Here is a 24,068-nt window from a genome sequence, read left to right on the forward strand (position 1 = left end):
CCGCGTCCCCCATCCCCGCCTCTCCACGCCCGGGGGGCTTTCACGTTCCGCGGCGGGCGCGGCGGCAGGTGAGGTCTCACCTGGGGCCGGTGGGACGGGACGATGGGGGCGGGGCGGGGGCGGGCCCCGGGCGGCGGCCCCACCCGCGACGGGGGCGGGGCGAGGCCGGCGGGGCCAATGGGGCGGGGGGCTCACCGCCCGGGGGGGGGGCCTCCAGCGTCGCTCCCTCCCCCACCCCCGCTCCGCCCCGCCCGGGTTTAAAGCCCCACGGGCGGCTGGTGGCGGCGCTGCGAGCGCTGAGCGGCGCGAGGAGATGCGACAGGGCGCCGCGCCGCCGGCACCATGCGCCCCCCGCCCGCGCTGGCCCTGGCCGCGCTCTGCCTGCTGGCGCTGCCCGCCGCCGCCGCCGCCTACTTCGGGTCAGTGCCCGCCGCGCCCCTGGCCCGCGTCCCCGGCCCGCCGGCCTCCCCTCCTCCGGCTAGAGCGGGGCCAACTTTTCCCTCCCGCTGGCCCCGGCCGCCTTGGGAACCTCGAACTCAGACCTTAGCCCCCGGCGGGCCCCGGTCCCGGCCGGCTGTCGGAGTTCGCGCCCCGAGCTCGGTCTCTGGCTTTCCCCCCCTCCCCGCTCAGGCCCCGATCGCACCTTCTGGTGTCCCACTCTCCGTCCTCTTCGCCGCCGCTCTTCCCACCCCGCCCTGTCCGAGACCACATCCCGCCCGCTGCGCGCGGTCTCGGACCCCAGCCCGAGCTCCCGGACTCTGCACAGGTTTCGGACCCCGGCCCCATCTTCCCCGCGCACCCAGTCCCTGCGGGTCCAGGCGTCCCTCCCGCGCGCTCTGATGCCCTCGCTGGATCCTCACTCTGTGCCCTGTCTGCTTGTAACCTGGTCTCCGTCCAGCCACAGTCCTCGCCTCGGGCTCGCTCTCCACCCTCTCTCTGCCCTTCCCCCTGCAGAATGGAGACCCTGCGGGCTGCGTGGCTGGGCGGGGTGGGGTGTTACCCCGGCCGGGGGAGGGGATCGCGCGGATACCGGGGGGACGCGGACCTGCGGACCCCGGGCAGTGTCAGCTGGAGATGCAGGAGGGAACCTTCCGCTAGGGAAGCCCAACCAAATCTCAGCCCCGGCGTCGGGTGAATTCCGGGGAGAACGACCGAGCGTCAGAAGGGAGGAGGCGTACGTGATTGGAAAAGGAGGATCAGAGTTGGGGAGACACCTGGGGAGAGAGCCGCGGGAGTGGCGGCTGAATGCAGTGCGAGTTACAGGGCAATTGTCCCTTCTCTCTGACCCTCCTTCTCTGACCCAGGGACCTGGGTGGGAGGTGGGGTCGTGGCTGCCAAGGCGCTTCCCTGACCTCCACCCACAGCTCGCTCCAAATGTGTACGGTCTGTGACTTTAATCTTGTCACTTTTTGTGATCTTCACTCCAAATCAGGGTGAGGTTTACAGTCTGACTAAAGCGAAGGCAATGAAACACCAAGCCAGTGACCTGCCACAGACTGTTCTTAAGGACCTGCCAGAGAGGGCGAGTAAGGATCTGAGAAGTCCCTGCACAGGCCCATCTAAGGGCTGTGGGCTAATTTCCAGGTCATGACCCCTGGTTAAAACGTGCCTTGGCTGTGAGCAGGGGGCCTCTCCTGAAATATAATGGGTGGGGGTAGGCAGGTCAGCCCAGACCCTAGGTCTGAGCTCAGCTTGCTGGTGACCTGGGAAGACCAGTATCTGGGCCTCGGTGACCTCATCTGTACAAAGAAGGGGCTGAGCTGGATAGAACTGAGCTCTATTTCCGCACTGAGAACAGTGTACCAACCTGTATGCCAATGACTTCAGGCTTGAAGGCACAGTTGTTGCCTCAGCAGGCAGGATATAATCCTGCTACTTGCTAGCTGTGTGCTCTTGGCCAAGTCACTTAACCTCTCTGTGTCTCGGTTTCTCATCTGTAAAATGAGGAGAAGAGTGCCTATTTTGTATGAGCATTCTGTGCATTCGTACATGTAAAGCACCTAGGACAGTATCTGGCACATAGTAAATGCTCAACTAATGCCAGCAATTATTATTAGTATAGAGATTGGGCATAGTCTCTTGATATCCCGGCCCTGACAGGGGTTTCTGAGCTGGGATGGAGAACAGGAGGACGAATGTCCCTGCATCCTCTTGGACCCCAGCTCATTTCCACAATTGTTTGTCTGGGTTTGGGGGTCGGAGATGGGGCGAGGGCCAGATGGGGTGAGAGGGGAGGGGCTCCAGGAGACCTGGACCAGCCTGGCTGGTGTGGTTTGAAAGGGAAAGGAGTTTGTAGCAGTGCACAGGGGTAGAATTTGAGACTTGTGAGCGGGGGGGGGGGGGGGGGGGGGGAAGGGGGGGCAGCCTTGGAAATCGGGGTGGGAGGGCATGGTTGATTAGGCCTGGGTTGGGGTTGAGAGGGATCATGTGAGTATTGGAGCCACTTCTTCCAGGTCATGAACCCATCTAGGCAAAGCTGACCAAATAGACTCAAGCCCCCACCACCCCAGTGTGGGGAACTGGACAAATACTTAGAGAATAAGCTAAAACTGAGGCTTTGCCCTATTATGTGTTTAGTCTCAGAGACCGGACAGGATTCAGCCTGAGTTCCCACTGAGGAAGCCCTAGTGTGACTCAGTCAGGCCAGATTTTCCAGCTTCCCATCAGAATTTGCTCTCTGGAAGGAATCTGGTATCAGTCATCCACACCATAGTGAGAATGAGAGGCAATCTGCTTCTCCTTTCTCCAGGTCATTTGCATTTGAAATCTCATTTCTGATTATAAGATGAAGTGTTTGGGCATTTGATAAAAGGAAATTCAGGGGCGCCTGGGTGGCTTAGTTGGTTAAGTGACCGACTCTTGATTTCAGCTCAGGTCATGATCTCATGGTTTGTGAGTGCGAGCCCCATGTCGGGCTCTGCACTGACAGCACAGAGCCTGTTTGGGATTCTCTGTTTCCCTCTCTCTCTGCCCCACCCCAGCTTGCTCTCTCTATCTCTCTCTCAAAATAAATAAACATTAAAAAAAAAAAAAAGAAAAAAAATTCAAACATCAGGAGAGCAGGTGAGGCCAATCTTCTTGGGGTCTTTGAAATCATAGAATCATAGATTTAAGAGTTGAAAGTGTCCCAGAAGCATCTGGGGTCCAACTCCCTGTTTCAAACAGGTCATGTATTATTATTTCCATTTTTCAAATGAGGCAGCCATCATCCCCCAAACCACAGTAAGCCAGCAATTGCTTCTGGGGCTTTTGTATGAACCCAGAGCTGAATTGTGGTCATGCTGATAATGCCCTAATAACTAGTGTTTCAGTTTACAAATCACTTTCTCATACAGCCTCTCTCTCTCTCATCTGATTCCCAGAGCCATTCTAAAGGTATACAGGATGCTGTAAATAGTTCCCTAAAGGAAACCGAGGGTCAGGAAAGTTTAGTGATTCACCCTATGTCACACAGCAGGATAGAGGCAGGATAGACACCAGGTTCTGCCTCCAGTCTGGGCTCTTTGCCCTCCAAGCAAGAGTCTCCAGAGCTAATACTGTGTGACCATCCAGGGGAATGGCAGACACAAGGAGCTGGAGGGGGTAAGAGGTGGAGGGCAGCCCCCTCCCCTGCTTGGTCACTTAGGTCACTGCCTCCAAGGTCTATGGCACCTGGAGGTCCTAGATTTCCTAATTCTTTAAATTTTTTTTAACGTTTATTTAATTTTGAGAGACAGAGGCAGAGCACGAGCAGGGGAGGGGCAGAGAGAGAGAGGGGGACACAGAATCGGAAGCAGGCTCCAGGCTCTGAGCTGTCAGCACAGAGCCCGACGCGGGGCTCGAGCTCACGGACCGTGAGATCATGACCTGAGCTGAAGTCAGACGCTTAACCGACTGAGCCACCCAGGCGCCGTGTGGTTCCCTAACTCTAATGGGCTGAACCTGGCCTGGAAGTCTAGGATGACTCAAGAGCTTCTATGTTGGCTTGGATGGCTTGGAAATTCTGCAAATATTAACTTGTGTGGTGTTTTATAAATGAACATGCACTGTATCATGTGAAAAGTGGCTTTGTAAGCAGAAGTCGTTCCTGTGGATGCACCTTTTCAAATCCTGGTTGACTTTGGGGGTGCCTTTTAAAATGTGTGATCCCTGCATTACTTGGGTTTCTTTCCTCTCTAGGGATGATACAGAGAAGTTTATGAAAGCACAGGCTTTGGAATCAGCTAGACCTGAGTTGAAATCCCAGCCTCCTGTCTTGCTGGCTGTACGACTCTGGGTGAATGTCTTAACCTTGCTGAGCTATGGGTGATATAATACCTACCTTAAAGACTGATGCAAGGCTTGATTGAGACGATGAATGAAAGGGCCTGATTGGGTGCCTGTACAGGCTCACTTTGGGTGGTGGCTGGCCCTCCAACCATCTTCTTGGGTTGTAGAGGTGTCATCATTGTTAAGAGGCAGGACACAAACCTAACCCCCCCCCCCCATCAACATTACATACAGTAAAATGCAAACATCCTAAGTGCACAGTTTGGATTCTAACAGATGTATACCCTGTGTGCCCACCCCACAACTACTAAATGGAACATTTCCATCCGCCCAAAGGATCCCTAGGCTCCTTTGCAATCAACCCTCCCCCACCAGCCTCAGACCATCACTTCTCTGCTTCTGGTCTTATAGATTTGTTTTGCCCGTTGAAGTTCATACAAGCGGAATCATACGGGGTATAGCTTTTGTGTCTGAATTCTTTTGCTTACAATAATGCTTTTGAGATTCACCCATGTTAGGCATATCAGTAGGACATCCCCCCCCCTTTTTTTTGTCACTGAGTAGTATTCCACTGTATGGATATACTATAATTTGTTTATCCATTTGCCAGCTGAGAGACATTGGTATTGTTTCCAGCTTGGGGCTATTCCAAATGCTGTAAGCGTTTGTGTACATGTAAGTATGCGGGCATATGTTTTTATTTCTCTTGGATAAATACCTAGGGCCTGACTGTTGGGTCGTATGGTATGCCTGTGTTTAACTTTATAAGGAACAGCCAAATAGTATTCCAAAGTGAACGATACTGTTTCACACAGTAATGTATGAGCGTTCCGATTACTCCATACTCTTGTCAGCTATTGTTCATCTTTTAAAAAACATTTTTAAATGTTTATTTACTTAGTTTGAGGTGGGGAAGGGCAGAGAGAGAGGGGGAGAGAGAATCCCAAGCAGGCTCTGAACTGTCAACGCAGAGCCTGACATGGGGCTCGAACTCACGAACCGCGAGATCCTGACCAGAGCCGAAACCAAGAGTTGGACGCTTAACAGACTGAACCACCCAGGTGCCTCCCTGTCCATCTTAATTTTGGCCATTTTAGTGGATAGGTACTTACTGCTATCACATTGTGGTCTTAATTTGCATTTTCCCACTGATGAATGGTGTATTGCACATTTTTTCATGTACATGGTAATCATTTGGCTATCTTTTTCATTGGGTAATTTGTCTTTTTATTATTGATTTGTAAGAGTTCTTTGTATATTTTGGATACAGGTCCTTGGTCAGAAAGTATCGGCAATATTTCATCCCTATCTGTGGCCTGCTTTTTTCTTTTCTTTTTTTTAAAATATATTTTATAATGTTTATTTATTTTTGAGACAGAGACAGAGCATGAATGGGGGAGGGTCAGAGAGAGGGAGACACAGAATCTGAAGCGGGCTCCAGGCTCTGAGCTGTCAGCACAGAGCCCGACGCAGGGCTCAAACTCACAAACCGTGAGATCATGACCTGAGTCAAAGTCGGACGCCCAACCGACTGAGCCACCCAGGCGCCCCTGCCTTTTTATTTTCTTAGGAAGAATATAAGTTCTTAATTTTGAGGAAGTACAATTTTCGTCTTCTTATGTGCTCTGTGCTTTTTTCGTGTCCTATCCACGAGATCTCTGTCTACTCAGAGGCTGTAAACGTTTCCTCTTATATTTTCTTCTAGAAACTTTATAGTTTAAGCTCTTAACACTTATGTCTATTGTTTCTTTCTTTTTTCCTTTTTTTTGGGGGGGGGCACAAGTGAGCAAGGGGCAGAGAGAGACAGAGACAGAGAGGGAGAGATTGAGAAATGGGGGTCACCTGAAGTGGGGCCCGAGCTCACCTGATGAGGGACTCAAACTCATGAACTGTGAGATCATGACCTGAGCCAAAGTCAGAAGCTTAACCAACTGAGCCACCTCTGTTGTCACTTTTTGGTACATATTAATTGATTCAATATATGAGGTCCTATTTCTGGGCTCTCTATTCCATTCCATTAATCTATATATTTATCCTTATGCCAATACCATACAGTCTTGATTATAGTAGCTGTGTAGTAGGTGTTGAAGCCAAGTTCTCTCTTTTTAAAATTGTTTTGGCTATTCTCGGTCCTTTGCGTTTCCACATAAATTTTGAATACACTTTTTAAGTTTATTTATTTATTTTGAGAGAGAGTGCAAGCTTGAGTGGGGGAGGGGCAGAGAGAGGGGGAGAGAAAGAATCCCAAGCAGGCTCCGCATCATCAGCACAGAGCCTGACACAGGGCTCGAACCCACAAACTGTGAGATCATGACCGAGCCGAAGTCAAGAGTCGGATGCTTAACTGACTGAGTGACCCAGGCGCCCCTCCACATAAATTTTGGAATCAGCTTGTCAGTGTCTATAGGAAAGCCTGCTGGGATTTTGTCTGGGATTGCCCTGAACCTATAAATCAATTTATAGAAAGAACTGATCTTCTAACAATATTGAATTTGCTGATTTATAAACAGGCGTATCTCTTTATCGGGGGCTTTTAAATTGTATTGCAGCAATATTTTGCAATTTTCAGTACGCAGTTCTTGCGAATAATTTAAAAAGATGTATTCCTACGTGTTTTTTATATTTGGATGGTATTGTTTTCATTTGAAAACATTTTTAGAAGTTGATTGGGTCCTGAGGAAAACAGGGTTGGAGGGAAGAAAGGGTAGAAGAAATTTTACTGCTTTGGGGTGTTGGATTGAAAGGCAAACATCACTGATAAGAATCATTGTGTTTGGGGAAGGAATTTAGGCCGGCTTCTCTCTGGCTAAGCTGTAACCCCTCCCAACCCCCCCCCCCCAAGTTGGGCTGTGCCGCTGGGCTCAGGGTCAAACCAGCCTCTTCATGGATAGTGATGGATTTTCTAAGGCTCAGGAGGGCAGGCAAGGCAGGGGGACTCCTGGGCTGGAACCCCCTAAGGAAGAGAGCCTGGTGCCTTTAGGATTCTGTGATCAGGTAGAAGTTGGGCTCGGGAGGAGGTGGGCCGGGTGCTGTGAAGGTGAACCCCACCGTGGCATCAGCCTAAGCAGGGAGAGAGGCAGCCCAAGGCCCTGCCACAGCGTAAGGAGCACTGGACTTTGAGTCACACAGATTGAATTCCAATCTTCTATCCAAAGGTTCATTAACTGTGACCCAGGGCAAGTCAGTTAACTGTTCTAACCGCAGTTTTCTCATCTATAAAATGGGCGAATCCTTACCTTGCAGGGTTATTGTGACAGTTAAATGAGCATATATAAAAGTGCTGAAATGCTGTCTATGTATGAGGAGTTCAAGAAATCGAGCAATCTGGTCTTAGAGCCTCCCAAGTTAAGGAGCCTCTTCGGTTCCTTTCTCCCTTCATCTTTGCCCTCGTCATTGTATAATGTGACTCCTTTCTGTGCTCAGCATTTTATGTGCATGATCTCATTTAACCACTGTGACATCCCAGGAGGTGGTGCTGGAATAATTATCTTCATATAGGTGAGAGGGGAACAAAGCTCGGAGAGGCCAAGTGCCTTGCCCAAAGTCGCCTGGCACCAAAACTGGAATTCTAGCTTGTCAGAATCCAGAGCCAACCTCGTCCTCCCTGCCTCATGTTGACCTGGGGCTTGACGAGGTCTGCCTCCCTCTGGGTGGTTCTGACCCTTGAGGCCCTCCATTCCATCACCCATACCCTTCACCTGGCATATGCCCTGGGCATCTCTTGCACTGCGTGTCTTAAACTCTTGTTTTGTTGTCCGTTTTCTTTTCCACGTGCTTGTGTCTTCAACTCACGCATAGCTCCCTTTAGGCAAGGGTCTTGGGGGCCCTGTTTTTGGCTGAGTCTCCCACAGTTCCTGGCATTGCCTCATGGTGTTCAGTGAATGTCCAAATGGGCAGCCCCTCTCCCTTTCGCTGGCCCTTCCTCTCCCCCAGAACCTTCCTCTGCCCCATCATGTTTGCTCTTTCTTCTGCTTACACTTGACTCTCTTGAGCACACACTACTTGGTCATGACCTGGCCTCTGTCAGGATGGGAAGTAGAAACAAAGCAGAAAGCAGAGACTTGCCTCATTCAGACTCCAGAAGTCAGCCACAGCGGGCCTTCCATGGGAATCCTGGTGGCAGCTGAGATGGGTTGGGGGATGGGACAGACCCCCTCACTGGAGCGATGAAGACCCAAGGGGGAGGGTGGAGAGTCTCAAAGAGCCAGAATATTCTTAAACCACCATGTTCAGAGTCCTGGAAATTATTTCCTTCCTTCCTTCCTTCCTTCCTTCCTTCCTTCCTTTCTCTCTCACTCTCTCTCTTTCTTTCTTTCTTTCTTTCTTTCTTTCTTTCTTTCTTTCTCCTTTTCTTTCCTTCCATAAACTCTATGCCCAATATGGGGCTTGTACTCACAACCCAGAGTTACATGCTCTATCCACTGAGCCAGCCAGGTGCCCCCAGAGTCCTGGAAATTCTAGAGAGACTGGTTTTAGGGCGAGAGCAGAGAAGGTCTGCTTTCTTGACAGTTACATTCCCTTTAATGCCAGGTCATGTCAGAATTCAAGAATTTTTAATTATTAGAGAGACAATATAATGCATATGCCATGTCTAGGGCAGGACCCCATAATCAGACACTTTACTTTTTTGCAGAAAAACATCTGCATGTGGGGATAAATAAAGACCATAAATACTCTCATTTTGGTTCAGGTCAGGACTCGCTGCCATATGAATTCACCATAACTGCACCAAAGTTTGTAGTCGTCTGAGCTTTCTGGGGTTGGAATTGTGGATAAAGGTTTGTAACCTGTGGTAAACTTTTAGCACGTGTCACCTCTAGAGGTTGTGCCAGCTGAGTTCTATTTATTATTATTTTTTGAAATATAATTTATTGTCAGGTTGGCTAACATACAGTGTATACAGTGTGCTCTTGGTTTTGGGGGTAGATTCCCGTGATTCAGTGCTTACATATGATACCCAGCGCTCATCCCAACAAGTGCCCTCCTCAAAGCCCATCCCCCATTGCCCCCCCCCCCGCCCCCCATCAACCCTCAGTTTGTTCTCTGTATTGAAGAGTCTCTTATGGTTTGTCTCCCTCCCTCTCTGTTTGAAACTACTTTTTCCCCTTCCCTTCCCCCGTGGTCTTCTGTTAAGTTTCTCAAGTTTCACATAGGAGTGAAAACGTATGATATCTGTCTTTCTCTGACTGACTTATACCATCCAGTTCCATCCATGTTGTTGCAAATGGCAGGATTTCATTCTTTCTCATTGCCAAGTAGTACTCCATTGTATATATAAACCACATCTTCTTCTTTTTTTTTTAATTTTTTAATGTCTTATTTATTCTTAAGAGAGAGAGAGAGAGAGAGAGAGAGCAGGAGCAGGTGAGCGGCAGAGAAAGAGAGAGAGAGGGAGACAAAGACTCCGAAACAGGCTCCAGGCTCTGAGCTGTCAGTACAGAGCCCGATGCGGGGCTCGAACTCACAGACTGTGAGACCATGACCTGAGCCGAAGTCGGACACTCAACCGACCGAGCCACCCAGGCACCCCCGACATCTTCTTTATCCATTCATCAGTTGATGGACATTTGGGCTCTTTCCATACTTGGGCTATTGTTAAAAGCGCTGCTATAAACATTGGGGTACACGTACCCCTATGCATCAGAAAGATTTGGGCCAATTCTTGTCTGGTTCTCATTGGGTATCACAGGGAGGCTTCAGCTGCCTGGCACAACTCGTCCCCAGGAACTGAGGTTGAGAGGGAACAGACCGGCTCTCCCACTCTCCGCAGGGGCTGTGCCGGCAGCCAGAGGATTCAGGGTCCGACTGACCAAGGCTGGGGGGCCCTGAGATCTGGCTCTGGGGAGAGCACGCATCAGTGATCCGAGTCTGAGAGCCGCGCCTTCCCAGTGCCTGCAGGGCCGAGCTTGGGAAGGTTGGGGTGTGGGGTGGCCCCTGCAGCTTTGGAGTGAGACCCAGGGAGGAGGACAAGGGTGTGGGAGTGGGGGCGGGGCAGGCTGAGGGACAGCCTGGAGCTACACGCCCCACCTGGGGTTGGACATCTAAGGGATTTATGCGGCCTTCAGGTGTCTGAGGAGTACCCGCTTGGGGTAGAGGATCTGAGCTGGGGATGGGGGACCGCCGGCTATGAGAAACCAGGACCTCTGCCAAGGGGCTTACAGCCTACTTGGAGAGACCTGTCTGCAGCTGTGAGGAGGAAGAAAAAAGTGTCAACCAGGCAGAACTAAGGGTGTTATATTTGTAAAAATGAGAGAAGACAAAGAAAGGGGATGGTTAGAGAGACAGAGACAGAGATGGGGCTGGCAAGTAAGGAGGGCTTCCTGGAGGAGGCAGATAAGCATTAGAGCATGCTGGCAATGGACGGGGCCTTAGGATCACCTTTCCTATTCCTTGCATTGTGAGTCAAGTGTTGAAAAGGGCCGTGGCCATAAAAGAGTCCAGGGGATCCGGGAGGGCTTTGGGACTGGGAGAGGCGTCCCAGGCAGGGGTTACAGCGTGAAGGAGGGCTTGGAGCCATTCCAGCATGGAGCGGACTGTGGTAGCCAAGACCTGCTACCCTGAGGGGAGGGACCCCCTGCTACAGCCGTGGCTGGCCCTGAGTCCAGAACAGTCCAAGGTGGGAAGTTGTTCTGGTCCTGCCCCGGCGGGGGGGGGGGGGGGTGTCCCTGCTCTGTTCCCGAGGAAGCCCCTTACACCTTCATCCCGAGCGCTGTCCTGACCACTCTGGGGTTCCCTGGGCACACTTAGGGAGTGGCTCCTTCACCAGGTCGGGAGGCTGCTGCTCCCCTTGGAGCTGAGAGGGGAGGTGTGGGGTGTGGACCATCCCTGGGCCCTGCGGGGGGACAAATGGACATCTCTTCCTGGAGCAGGCTGCGAACAGTGGAACTCTCCTCCTCACACAGTGATCACGCGCAGGGCTTTCCCCCAGGGGTCTGGCCCTTCCAGGGTGCCCAGCCCGGCCTGAGCCTGCCTGCCTGTCCGTGGGGCAGAGGGTGACCCCTCAAGAGCCTGCCAAGCTGGTTAGTTGGTCAACTTACTATGGTTCAATAACTTGGCCGAAGTTACCCAACCCTGGAAGCAGGGTTTCATGGTGGGCAGAACTGGGTGGGGGCGTTGCTCGCCCCAAGGAGAGACTCAACGACTACTTGCTTTTCCCTAAAGCCTCCGTCCCATGTTCCCTAAACTGCTCCTCCCCTGGGTCAGGGCTGGGCCTGTGAACCCAAGAAGCTGGGGGAGCCTGTCTTAAAGCTTCTAGCACCCCTTTTCTCTACCCCCTCTCTCCTTACTCCAGGCTTCCCCTTTCTCTTTAGCTTCTTCATGATCCCAGACCCTCTCCTTTGATCTTCCTTCTATCTAGCAAAGTATGTTCTCAGGCACTAGAATTATATCAGACTCTCACACTTTAGTATGAATAGGCAGGCCACTTCTCTAAGCTTTATTTCTGATTTTTAGCCAAACAGAAACCGAGCATACATCTCTCCTCCCTTTAGCTGCCCAGGGGCTCAGAGGAGTCCTGACCAGATTGCCTTCCTTTCAAAGCAACCTGTCTTGTATTCCTTTCATCCTAGACATTTGCTGCGGTGGTGACTGAGTTTTGCTTCCTTGAAGTGCTATGTTGAAACTGAAAGCAGAAACTGCCAGGCTTGACAGAAACAATCAGGAGACCCGGGGCACAGTCCTAGTCCCGCCGTGAACCCAGTGGGTCACCTTGGACAATAAATATTACATGAACTCCCAGGGCACCAGACAGAGCAAAGCAGAGACCTACACTTGGCAAACCCCTTGCCCTCCTGCCTGCCCCCAGAAGCCTCTGGAATACCTCCCAGGAGTCCTCAGGGCAGAACCTCTGGACCTGGGCCATCTCAAAAGGCTTCTCCAGCCTTAAACCACAACGACTCAAATGGTGTGCATTTGCACCCAGGCAGGGAGCTGGGGGAGACGTTCCTGACCTCAGCCCCTGAGGGGGTCCTCTGCACAAGGGGACCCTCCACGGCCACTGTGCCGCCTGCCCCATGCACACCAGGGACGAAGGTTCCCCCTTCCCAGCTCTGCCTGAGCCGGAGTGGAGAGGGAGAGAGAGTCAGGAGGAGGGGGAAGCATCTCCTCCGCAGATGTTGCACTGGCCAAGCTCTGAATACCCGAGATTGTTGAGATGCAAAGCGCGCTTGCTGAATGGGCTGCTTGCTGCCCACTTAGCTCTGAGCACACGTCTCCCCGATGCCACCCTCAGCGGGCAGCCGGGTCTGTGGCTGTAAAACAGGAAGTGGAGCTGTTCTTGGAGAGACAAAGCCCACAGCTGGGCCAGGCTCTTTTCTGTCTGAGCCAGGGCTGGGCTGGGCTGGGAGACACGGCTCCGGGGATGAGCTTTAGCGGGGAGGTGGTGACCAGATTCGGTCCTCAGGGTGGGTTCACGCAGCTTGACCGGAAGTGGGGAGAGAAGCTTGGGTGTTGAAGGTACCCCCCCCCCCTTCTGCAGAAGGACTGTCAGAGCCCCTATGCCTTCTCTTCTTGGGCCAGGCACTGCCCTCAGCAACCCTCCCCTACTGGGAAGAGATGGGTGGTGGAGAGCACAGGGTGGGGGTGGGGAGTGTGTGTGTGTGTGTGTGTGTGTGTGTGTGCGCGCGTGTGTGTAGGGGGATTTAGTCAGGGCTGGGAGCGGTGGGCTGAGATGTTTGGGATGAAAGCTCAAAGGGAACGCTTACCATGCAAATGGCCCTGCAGCGGAAGCCTGTTATCAGGAGCATCTAATGGGGTTTTGCAGGGCCAAGGCCAATGCTTCAGGCAGGGCAAAGCTTTCCTGGTTCCCAGGCAGCTGCCCACAGTTGGCATGGTCCCTGGTGCCAGGCACAGCTCCTGACCCCTCCAGCGAAGGGTCCAGACAGGCTGGCATTACCTGGTGCCCTGGGAAGTGCCAGCTTTGTCCTACACTACCCACCCACTCAGTCACCCACATCCTGGAACCATCAAACTTCTCAACCAGAAACAGGGGTGGGGGTGGGGGTGGGGGTGGAAGAATGGAGCCTGGAGCACCCCCAAGTGATGGGAAATGCACTACAGCTGCCAGGTCTTCCCCAGCTAGCCAGGGGTGCTCCCTGGGAGCTTCCTCTGCCTCCTCCCCACCCCCACCCCCAGGCCTCCTACTACAGGCAGGACAGGACTGGCCAAGGCCAGGTTCTCACCCAGATGGAGCTAAGAGTTCTGATCCCCGAGCAGCTACTGATTGTTCCATGGGGAGCTGGGCTGGTTCAAAGCCTTCTTCTCCTTCTTCTGCTTCTTGGGGCCTTGGGAAAGTCTGGAGTACTCCTGAGTGCAACCAAGTTCCTTCTAGACTGTGAGCTCCTCGAGGGCGGGAGCAGGTCCCAGCAGCCAGCTTGGCGCCTGGCACATAGCGAGTGCTCAAGAGTGCCACTTGCCTGGAGCTTACGGTGTTGGGCACTGTTCTAAGAGCTGTACAAAAGTGAACGCATTTAATCCTCCTGACAACCCTGTGAGGTAGGTACTGTGGTTATCTGTGTTTTATAGATGAGGCACAGAGAGGTGAAGTGCTTCGCCCAAGGTGGCACAACGAGTAAGAGACAGAAGTGGGACTGGGACCCAGGCAGTCTGGGCCGGTCATGGTCTCCCACTGGTCAGTGTGTATTTGTTAGATGGGATGAGCTCAGGGGCAGAGTGGATGTGCCCAAGGTCACCAGTGAGTGTGGGCAGACTGGGACCAGGCCACCCAGGCCAGAACAGCTCTGGGGGCCTGAGATCCTTGGGTCCCTCTACTCCAGCAGGTGGTGGGTGACCGTTCCAGGGTGAGCTCCATTTCCTTTCTGGGGTTTAGTGGTGACTGGGGTCCTGCGGAAGGTAACTGAAAGCAGTCTCCTGGGACACTTTCTCCAAGTCCTGGGAGAACCTTCTTTTCCTTCCTTCAAGGTCATCCCAGATGGGGCAGCTTCAGCCAAAACTGTGGATGGGGTGAGCACTAGAGAGTGAAAGGAGGGCCAGGGCAGGAGGGGTCGGGGTGCGCAGAGGAGGCCTGGGGGTGGGGGGGGGTAGGTGAGATGAAGTCCCCAGGGGCACCCTTGACTTTTCCCACGCTGGGTGGAGACAGGGTGGCCCCGGGAGTAGCTGTGGATGCTCTGGAGTCAAAGCCAGGGACATCTTGTTGTGTAGGGGTGGGGGCTTGTGGCCTTATTATTACACTAAGGGCTTTGGGCTAAAGGTACAGAGAGCAGAGAGTCACAGGCTGGACGCAAAGAAGGGAGGGGAATGGAGTTGGCCACATGGGGTTGTTGCTTTCTTGACAAGAGAAGAGGCGCTGGAAGTCCGCCTTGAGGAGCCCGACTGGAAGCAGGAATGGGGGAGACCAGCTGGGCTAAAGCAGATACAGCGGGGGGCGGGATGGTGTGGTCCCAGAGGGCTCAGAACCACGTGAATTAGGCAGAAGCCTGAAGGAACTCTTGTCCCACAGCCCAGAAGAGCAGCTAGCAACTTCACAACTTACTCAGCCCCTGCTCTTCAGCTCAGAACACTGACTACTTGTGTGGCTGATGGCATCTGACCTGACCACAGAGCAGTATCTTTATGAAAACAAATTTTGTCTGAATTCGTAAGACTGATGAGGCTCACTTGATCTCTTCCGGGTGTACGGCTTACTCTCATGGGGCCCGACTGACGTGTGGGCAATTAAGTTTTTGCAGAGAGGCAGGTGGGTGGGGTTCTCGGGCCTGGGGTGCCGGGGAATGTGGCTTCTTCAAGGGGAGGGGATCATGCCCACAGATCCTGAATCAGACTGGAGCCTGCAGTGCCTGGAATGCTCCTGAGGTCCGGGAAGAAGCCTTCCCTAGTAGCTGCCAAGGGAAGGGCATGTGGAGGATAGCTCACTAACACACCGGAGGAAATACGGTGTTTTCCAGATTTGATGTCCTGGCACTGTCTCGTCCAAGGAAACAGGATCCCAGCCCCGACACAGAAAATAAATAAAAGGCAAACTGAGTCCTGGAAGACCTCCCAGCTGTCTTCCTAGGTCCTGTGGGGGTCCCCAAGGCAGTGCCAGAGAGCTTTCTCTGAGAGCAGCCCTGGGCAGACCAGGGCCCATTGTGGCCTGAGGCCTCTATGCGGTTGGCTGCCTTTCCTGACCATTAATCGCTACTAAGTGTCATTACTGCTAATAAAATTAACCGACTTTATACTGGACTTCTGGGGCCATCAATCACAGGGCCTATTAAACGAAATTTAAAAAAATAGGTGCCTATGGATGGGGGAGAGGGTGTTTGCTGAGCCTGGCTCACAAGTGCAGGTGAGGCCATGCTGGTACTCCACAGCTGTCAGAAGGTCGTGATCAGTGACAGCATCCTTAGTTGGACAGCCAACTCTGGGCCTTGACACTGTACTACAGATAGGAGCGTCTAAGGCAAGAACACTGCTGCCTGTAGGAAGACTCTGGGGCCAGGGCTGAAAATCTCCCCAAATTCTCCCTCCCACTCTCACTTCTGCTTCCCTCTATGTGTTTGGTTCTTTCTTTTTCTCTCTCTTTGGGCCAGCTTCCTCTTTTTATCTCCTGAGTTACAGGCCCCATTGCCCAAAGAAAGGAAGAGAGAGAAAGCAACCGTATGCGCTCGTCATTCCAATTCCTAATTCCCAGAGAAAGGACTGATTGGCCCAGCTTCGGTCATGTGATTCCTCATTGGTCCAATCAGTAGGCCAGAGCAGCAAGGTCATGTGGTATGAAATGGCCGACCCCATGGTATCCATGTAGCTGGGAAGAAGCAGTGGGTAGCCAACTCAACAGATGTCTGCAAGCTAAAGGTCTTAGTAAGAAGCATTCAAAGAGTGATAATAATATAGACTATATAGGATAAGATATAAGGTACCATATAGCTATAATGATATAATAGTATTGTTCTTAGAATGCCGTTTGAGACAGGCCTTGAAGGATGCACAGCCCCATTGGTCCAAACTGCCATCACTCCCTGCTTGTTCTTTCACCTGTCAATCAGCTGCTACAAGGGAGGTCCCAATTTCCAACACACAGGAACAGTGTGAGCAGCTTTCCCGCACACCAGCACCTGCTGCGGGGAGGAGGACATGTGAGGGGCTAGATGGCTCCTGCTCCCTTTGCGCCCTTCACACTGGAAGCCAGTCAGGGTGGGGCCTCCTCAGCTAGAGCTGACATCTGGACCTGCCAAGGGTCAAGCTCTAAGGGTTTCCTGCCAGGCTGCAGGGAGGGGTTTGGGTGTAGACCTAGTGGGCCGGAAATTTACCCATTTGCCCCAAGATTAATGATTAACGGGTCCCTGCCCTCACCCTGTCTAGCAGGGGAGCCTAGGGCCAGGCTGGGCCAGGAGGAGCCTGATAGCATCTGTCTCTGCTCAGGGGTTTCGGAGATATGCTCCACACTGGGTTGGCTGCATCTGATGGATTTAGAATCTACGGGCGCTTTCTGGGGGCACCTGGGGCCTGGCCAGATCCCACACTCTCCCTGGGGCAGTGTGGCATCCAGCCAGATGTCCTGGCTGGGTCAGGTGGCTCTAAACAGGAGAGCTGGGCCCTTGGTTCCACCCAGTATGTGCCTCTCTGACCATGCAGCTGGGCCAGGGCTTGCCTTGGCCGTGGCGTATAAGCAAGAGTGACAAGGGCCACATCCAAGCAGGAGCTTTAGGAGCCATCACCTGGTTTCATTTTTGCTCATTATCTTGGCCATGAGGCTGGCGTGTTCCAGAAGGCGGCTGCTTCCTCTAGCCTGGGTCTGGAATGGTATATATTCTACCCATGCTGAGGACCACCAGGGTACAGGATAGGCAACAGGAGAACCGTCTCAGAGAGCTTCTGGGGAGAGTGAAAAGGAACTCTAATGTAGTCCCTGCCTTGCTGCTCATCTGCTGTACGGCTCGGGCTAGTCACTGCCTCCTCATAAAACTGTTTCCTTATGTGGACAAAGGGAAGACTCTGCCCAGGTTAGAGAATAAAGCACCTTGCAAGAGGAAGGAATCTTGAGAAACTCTAACCGGCAGAAAGGGGAACAAGAGTGTCCCAGGCACTGTGGTGGGTACTTTCCGTACGGTCCTCCTAGCAGGCCCAGGAGGTAGAAAGGATCCTCTTTGCACTTCCCAGAGGAGAAAACCAAGGCTTCAAGGTTTACACAACTAAGAAGTGGCAGCCTGACTTCAGAATCCGTGAACTTCAGATATAGTAGAATGGCAAGACTGAGGCTGATGGCCTGATGGAAATTCATCCACCCATCGGCCAGTTTATCCATCCATCTGTTCCTTCCTTCTTTATTTCCTTCCTTCCTTCCTCCATCCATCCAGGTATTCCCTAAGGATCCATTGTAACAAGCACTGAGTGGCCAGATGGTTGAAGATCTGGGAATTATGGAAACAGGCTAGGTCGGCATGGGATTACATGGGCAGCAATATAACATAAGGGAGAGAGGGATCTCAGAGAAGTTGCTGAGTGTTTGCCCACCATCTACTCCTGTCCGCCTGTCCCCTCTTAGGAACATGGCTCTACCCTCCAGGCAGCAGTCACGCTACATGAATTTTTTCCCCAAACTTTCCTGATCATAGAAGCCGCCCAAGGTATATAGTAAATACAGATTCCCAGGCTGCGCCCCAGACCAATAGAGTCAGAATTGCCAATCGTAGATTCTGGGCATCTGTATTTTTAATAAGCACCCCAGATGATTTTTATGATTGGGCAAAGTTGGGACATAGAATGGGTAACAAGAGCAGAGACTTTGGCATCTGGAAAACTTGGGCACTAGACCCTGTTACAAGCACTTGGGTTTTCTACTCTGTGAAATGGGCACATACCCCATGGGGCTGGCCTGCCTCCCAGCAGGGTATAAATGAAGCCCCCTAGGAGGTCCCTTTCCTCTTGCTTGTCCCATGTCTTCCTTCCCCCCTTCCCCCATCATGACCCCTGAGGGTCACTAGCTCCCTCTTTTGCTCTCTCTAGCCTGACCGGGCGGGAGGTCCTGACGCCCTTCCCAGGGCTGGGCACTGCTGCGGCCCCAGCACAGAGCGGGGTCCACCTGAAGCCGTGTGACCTGCTGAAGCTGTCCCGCCGACAGAAACAGCTCTGCCGGAGGGAGCCCGGCCTGGCCGAGACCCTGCAGGACGCTGCTCACCTCAGCCTGCTCGAGTGCCAGTTTCAGTTCCGACATGAGCGTTGGAACTGCAGTCTGGAGGGGAGGACAGGCCTGCTCAAGAGAGGTAGTGGGGGTGCTGGGGAGGAGGGGGTGGGGGAGGCAGGGGCTAGGGAGGACGAGGCTTGGGGAGAAGGGACAGCTGGGGAGGAGGCAGCCGAGGAGGACTGCAGAGGTGGAGGGCACTTGGGGAGGAAGGGGCTAGGGAAGATGAGGCTTGGGGAGAAGGGACAGCTGGGGACGAGGGGGGCTGGGGGGCTGGGGAGGACTGGAGAGGAGGAGGGCTGGGGAGGAGGAGGGCACTTGGGGAGAAAGGGGCTAGGGAGGAGGGGGCTGGGGGGCTGGGGAGGACTGGAGAGGAGGAGGGCTGGGGAGGAGGAGGGCACTTGGGGAGAAAGGGGCTAGGGAGGAGGGGGCTGGGGGGCTGGGGAGGACTGGAGAGGAGGAGGGCTGGGGAGGAGGAGGGCACTTGGGGAGAAAGGGGCTAGGGAGGAGGGGGCTGGGGGGCTGGGGACAACGCCCCCATTCCTGCTCCCCTGGCCCCTGGGCCCAGGCCACGCTGCCCTTGTGAACCTAGCATAGTCCCAGTGAGAAGAGTCCTGGGAGTTAATGAGGCCCAGTCTTTCCCTCAGCTTGGGGGGAGTGGAGGAGCAGGGGAGATACGGGGAAAGAGGAGGCCCAGCCCATTCCTGGATCCCGGAGGACCCCACAGTTGAGCTGGGTGGCCCCCCAGTCCCCTCCCTCAGCCTCCTGCGCACACACACATGCACACACACGCAAAACAAGGTGCAAGAACATATAAGGGTGGAAGGCAGGGAATAGTTGGCCGAATACCCTGAGACAGGCCGGATTCAGGTGCTTACTCATGCCCGTGACTTTGTTCATCGCTTCCGTTGGTCCATCGTTTCCTCCTCCCCTTCCATTCACACCCGGCCTTCTTCCCTCCTCGCTGCGTCCTCCCACCCCTCGTTCACTAAGTGTCCGGTGAGGCTCGCAGCGAGCCAGCCACGGTGCTGGACGCCGGAGGCACCGAGCTGCACGAGACCCCCTCTGCCCTTGGAGAGCTTACAGCCCACGGGGGAAACAGGTCATCATGTGACTCTGTCACCAAGTAGCAAGGGGCTTTTACAAAAAGGCAGTGATGGGGGCAGCTAGGTGGCTCAGTCTTAAGCGTCCGACGTCAGCTCAGATGGTGATCTTGCGGTTCGTGAGTTCGAGCCCCACATGGGCTCCGCACTGACCGTGCAGAGCCTGCTTGGGATTCTCTCTCTCTCTCTCTCTCTCTCTCTCTCTGTCTCTCTCTCCCTCTCTCTCTGCCCCTCCCCTGCTCACACCTGTGCTCTCTCTCTCTCTCTCAAAATAAATAAATAAACTTAAAAGAAATAAGGCAGTGATAGTACATGGGAGGCCAGCTGCTGTCCGTGGTGGGGAAGGGCCTGGGACGGAGCTGCTGCTACTCCCCAAAGGGTGCTGCCAGCACCCAGGTGCGCTGGAGAGCGGGCGGGGGGGGGGGGCAGGTTTGCGCCACGGCCCACAAGAACACGAGAGAAGTGACCGTCCCGGAAGGGCGTGGGATGGTCAGTCTGGAGCAAGTCACGCGGGAGACTCAGGGTCACTCCGTCATTAGGTCCGCTCCACGGTAGGTAGCAGAGAGCGACATTTCAGAGGCGTCCTGAAACGCAGGGAGCCCACAGAGCATATTTCAGGGGACCGGGGGCCTCAGAAATGGGTCCAGCTGGCTCACACGCGGGCTTCGGGTCGAGATCAGCGGTTTGGCCCCCAGCTCTGCCTCTCACCAGGTGCCGAGTCGCTTCTCTTTGCATCTCAGCCTTCTCGTGTGTCCCGTAGAGTCAGGCACTCCTGTCTGCCGCCCTGGGAGCCCAGGCATACGCTCCATAGTGAATCTGAAAGTTCCGTCTAAAGGACAGCAGCTTGCAGCCCGAGTCTCAGGCGCGGGTGTCACAAGGGTGCCCCGGGCCACATCCTCAGGTCCATATGACCCTCGTCCGGCTCGTCACGGCCCCCCCCCCCACCGTCAGCTCTTCTGCCCTCAGAGGGCAAAGGGCAGCCTCTGACCCCCCCTCTCCCCCCTTCCCTCCTGGATCCCCCCCCCTCCGGGTGCCCGGCCCAGGTTTCAAGGAGACGGCCTTCCTGTATGCAATGTCCTCCGCTGCCCTCACCCACACTCTGGCCCGGGCCTGCAGCGCCGGGCGCATGGAGCGCTGCACCTGTGATGATTCTCCGGGCCTGGAGAGCCGGCAGGCCTGGCAGTGGGGCGTGTGCGGCGACAACCTCAAGTACAGCACCAAGTTCCTGAGCAACTTCCTGGGGCCCAAGAGAGGAAGCAAAGACCTGAGGGCACGGGCAGACGCTCACAACACCCACGTGGGCATCAAGGTGAGCACGTTGCCGGGAGGCCCGAAGCCCGGCCCCAGCCAGGGTGCAGGGCCGGGGAGCCGGGTCGGCAGGAGGCCTGCCTCTGCCGTGCCCCTCAGCGCACACACAGAGCTGTCCCGGGAGGAACTTCACCCCTTCAACCAGCACACCGGTACCAAGTAGCGGGAAGTAGGGAAGGGTGCTGGGCGGCACGGCGGGCTGGGCGGTGGGTGGGAGCCAGGCTTGGGATGCGGCCGTGATGAGGCAGAAACCTGTTTGCAGAGGGGTCCCCGTGCCAGAGACTGTCCTTCCCGGACATCCTGGAAGCCAACGTCGTTTGAAAACTTTGATATCTTTTGCAACATCACCTCTTCCTCCATCTTACAGATGGGACGATCGAGGAGGCCCACAGAAGGGGAGGGACTTAGCAGAGGACACACAGTAGTGGGAGGACTGGAGGGTAAAAGGTGTCTAAGCCTACCGGGACGAGAGGCTGGGAGAGGCGAGGGTTCAAGCTCTCTAGCAAATGGAGTTCTGTGTCCTCATCACTGAGTCGGAGTAAACCAGGGCTGCCGCGTTCAGTTGTGCGGGTTTTCCACTCCGCGAGAACTCTGGGCCAAGGGAGGGAGCTGGGACTGAGATCCGGCCCACATTGCTCTCCGCCAGGCGGGCACGTTGGCCTGGCGGCAGGGTGGCCTCGAGCTACTTTGCACAAAGGTGGCCTGCGGGCTAGCCTGGGTCCCATTCACCCTCTTCCCCCCATCTCTTGCCCGTCCTGCTGCCCCGCCCCCGACGGGGTCTACACTGGCCTACACCGGTGCCATGGCCCTGACCACGCCTGCTTTCCCTCTCTCCTCGCAGGCAGTGAAGAGTGGCCTCAGGACCACATGTAAGTGCCACGGTGTGTCGGGCTCCTGTGCCGTGCGCACCTGCTGGAAACAGCTCGCCCCGTTCCGTGAGACGGGCCAGGCGCTAAAACTGCGTTATGACTCAGCTGTCAAGGTGTCCAGTGCCACCAACGAGGCCTTGGGCCGCCTGGAGCTGTGGGCGCCCGCCCGGCCAGGCAGCCCCACCAAGGGCCCGGCCCCGCGGCCCGGGGACCTGGTCTATATGGAAGACTCGCCCAGTTTCTGCCGGCCCAGCAAGTACTCGCCCGGCACGGCGGGCAGGGTGTGTTCCCGGGAGGCCAGCTGCAGCAGCCTGTGCTGCGGCCGGGGCTACGACACCCAGAGCCGCCTGGTGGCCTTCTCCTGCCACTGCCAGGTGCAGTGGTGCTGCTACGTGGAGTGCCAGCAGTGCGTGCAGGAGGAGCTCATATACACCTGCAAGCATTAGGCCTGCGGCCCGGTGTGCCAGGGGGGCGCTGCCAGGACCCCGCGGTGCTCGGCCACGTTGAGGCCCCCCAGGCAGGCGCACGCGGCGCGCAGTCCTCTCCACTGGGCCTCGGCCGCCCTTCCCTCCCTCGACACCCAGCAAAGAGAGGTTGCGGGGGGACTGGAACTGAGGGTCCCCAACCACGTTGGAGCAGGAGAGCAGAGTAGGAAAGGATGCGGGGGGAATAAGGGAGACCAAAGGAGGAAGGACTGAGGGTTTTTTGAGGGGGGACCACCTCGCTGTCTCAGTTCCTCGGATGAGTGGCCTAGAGCCAGCCAGCCAGCAGGGAGCTGGGAGGCAGTGTCAGCCGGAAGCAGAGGCTGGAGCCTGGCAGGGGACAGGTCGGTCCAGCCCTCTGGCCCCGCTCAGGTGGCAGTGAGCCCCGGGGGCCACACAGCTCTGCCACCTGTGGCTTTGCTGGGCTAGAGGTGGGGGCAGGGGGCAGGGGGTGGGGGAAGGCCAGGTGGCAGGGGCTGTTTGGAGAAAGGAAGGCTTTCTGGGCTCGAGGGAGGCCAAGTCCGACACCTGCCCCGGAGCCCGGTGTACTTGATTTGGCTTTTCAAATATGCACTGAGGCGTCGTTCTTGCCTTGAGAGCTGAGTTATTCACACCCACTGGGCCCTGCTGGATAAGAGCACCAGTGAATGCAGGACTGGTAGGGAGAGCCAGCTGGTGCGCTGAGGTTGCACAGAGAGACGGTGACCCCTCGCCGTTTTCTGGGTGTGGACCTTTTAGTCCCCGCGCAGGAGAGGGTGACAGCCTTCTGGTTCGAGGCGGGGACGCAAGGAGCTCCGTTTCTCAGCCTCCCCTTAAGCCCGGTTTGATCAGCTCCCCTGTGGCTGCGCTCCACCCGTGCCGTGAGGCCCCAACACAGCTGACGGTCGTGACACAGTAGAGTCCCGAATCTGGTTACGTTTCTGCTCTTGCAGCTACTCATCTAATTAAGGTTTTTGCCCTGGGGTTACAGGCGCAGGGAAGTCTTCGCTAAGCCTGGCTCCTGGGGGGCCCCCGTCACTTACTGATGGCCCCCACTTTGGCTCCTACCTGAGGAATAGAAGTCACTTTGCTAATTTCCTCTGATCCTGTGGACACTTCCAGTGCTACCTTCCAAGGCCCTGTGTGGGAGGAGGAGAGAGTAATTGGTACATATAAACAGGCGCGCACGCGCACACACACACACACACACTCGCACGCTCCTTGGACCCGCCAGGCTGAGGGTTCCCACTTAGCCGCACACTCTCTCCGGTTCAGAACCAAGACCTTTCAGGGGTCACTCTGCTGGAAGCTGAGTGCTTCCCCAGAGCAGGGCCCACGGCCAGCCAGGAGGAAGTGACCTCCATCGGGAAGCCCTTGGCCGCTTTGCCGACCTGCCGCGCCCTCCGTCAGCTTCCTTTCTCCCTAGAGTTGCTGACCTGCAGCTGAACGGAAACTTCAGAATCAGCTGTATGCTCCGAAACCACCAGCGTGAGCCCAGGAAGAAGCCCCGGGCTCCCTGAGATCTCCGAGGGTGAGACGTTGCCCTAGCCTTGGCGGGTCAAGGCGGCTTGTGAGATGCTGGAAGGATCTCTGGCTGCAGAGGTTCTGATGAAAAGCCAAACTTACCCGAGACCCCCTCCCTGGACTGACTTTGCCGACCCAGGCAGCTGGCCCACATCTTGGCAAGAAGAACAAAAAGGAGAGAGAGCTGCTTTTCTCGTTTCTTCCATTCCCCCACCACACGGAGACTTTCTCTTTGCCAGCCCCATCCTTCTGGTTCCTCTGAGACCCCAAGTCTGCCTCCGCCTTGCCTCGGCCCTCGTCATAAGGCAGCAGAGACCTCACGGGCAGGAAGAAGGGACCCAATGCGCCCATACACCATCTGCACCCCGACTCCGTGGCCGGCAGTGCCGGGGTTGCGGAGGATAAAGGCAGACACCAAGGGACCGAGGCTATGGCT

General features: G+C 55.1%; 1 protein-coding gene across 1 annotated transcript; it reads left to right on the forward strand.

Annotated features, from left to right (window-relative positions):
• The first annotated feature begins 300 nt into the window (after positions 1–300).
• On the forward strand, positions 301–22,434 carry WNT9B (Wnt family member 9B). The gene is made up of 4 exons (XM_053892901.1): positions 301–419; positions 18,193–18,449; positions 20,514–20,779; positions 21,620–22,434. Exons 1-4 carry the CDS (start codon positions 343–345, stop codon positions 22,091–22,093), a joined length of 1,074 nt encoding a protein of 357 aa, XP_053748876.1. The 5' UTR covers positions 301–342; the 3' UTR covers positions 22,094–22,434.
• The last annotated feature ends 1,634 nt before the right edge of the window (positions 22,435–24,068 follow it).

Source organism: Panthera pardus, unplaced genomic scaffold (genome assembly GCF_024362965.1).
Source record: "Panthera pardus isolate Hobbes unplaced genomic scaffold, ASM2436296v1 HiC_scaffold_3, whole genome shotgun sequence".
NCBI lineage: Eukaryota > Metazoa > Chordata > Mammalia > Carnivora > Felidae > Panthera > Panthera pardus.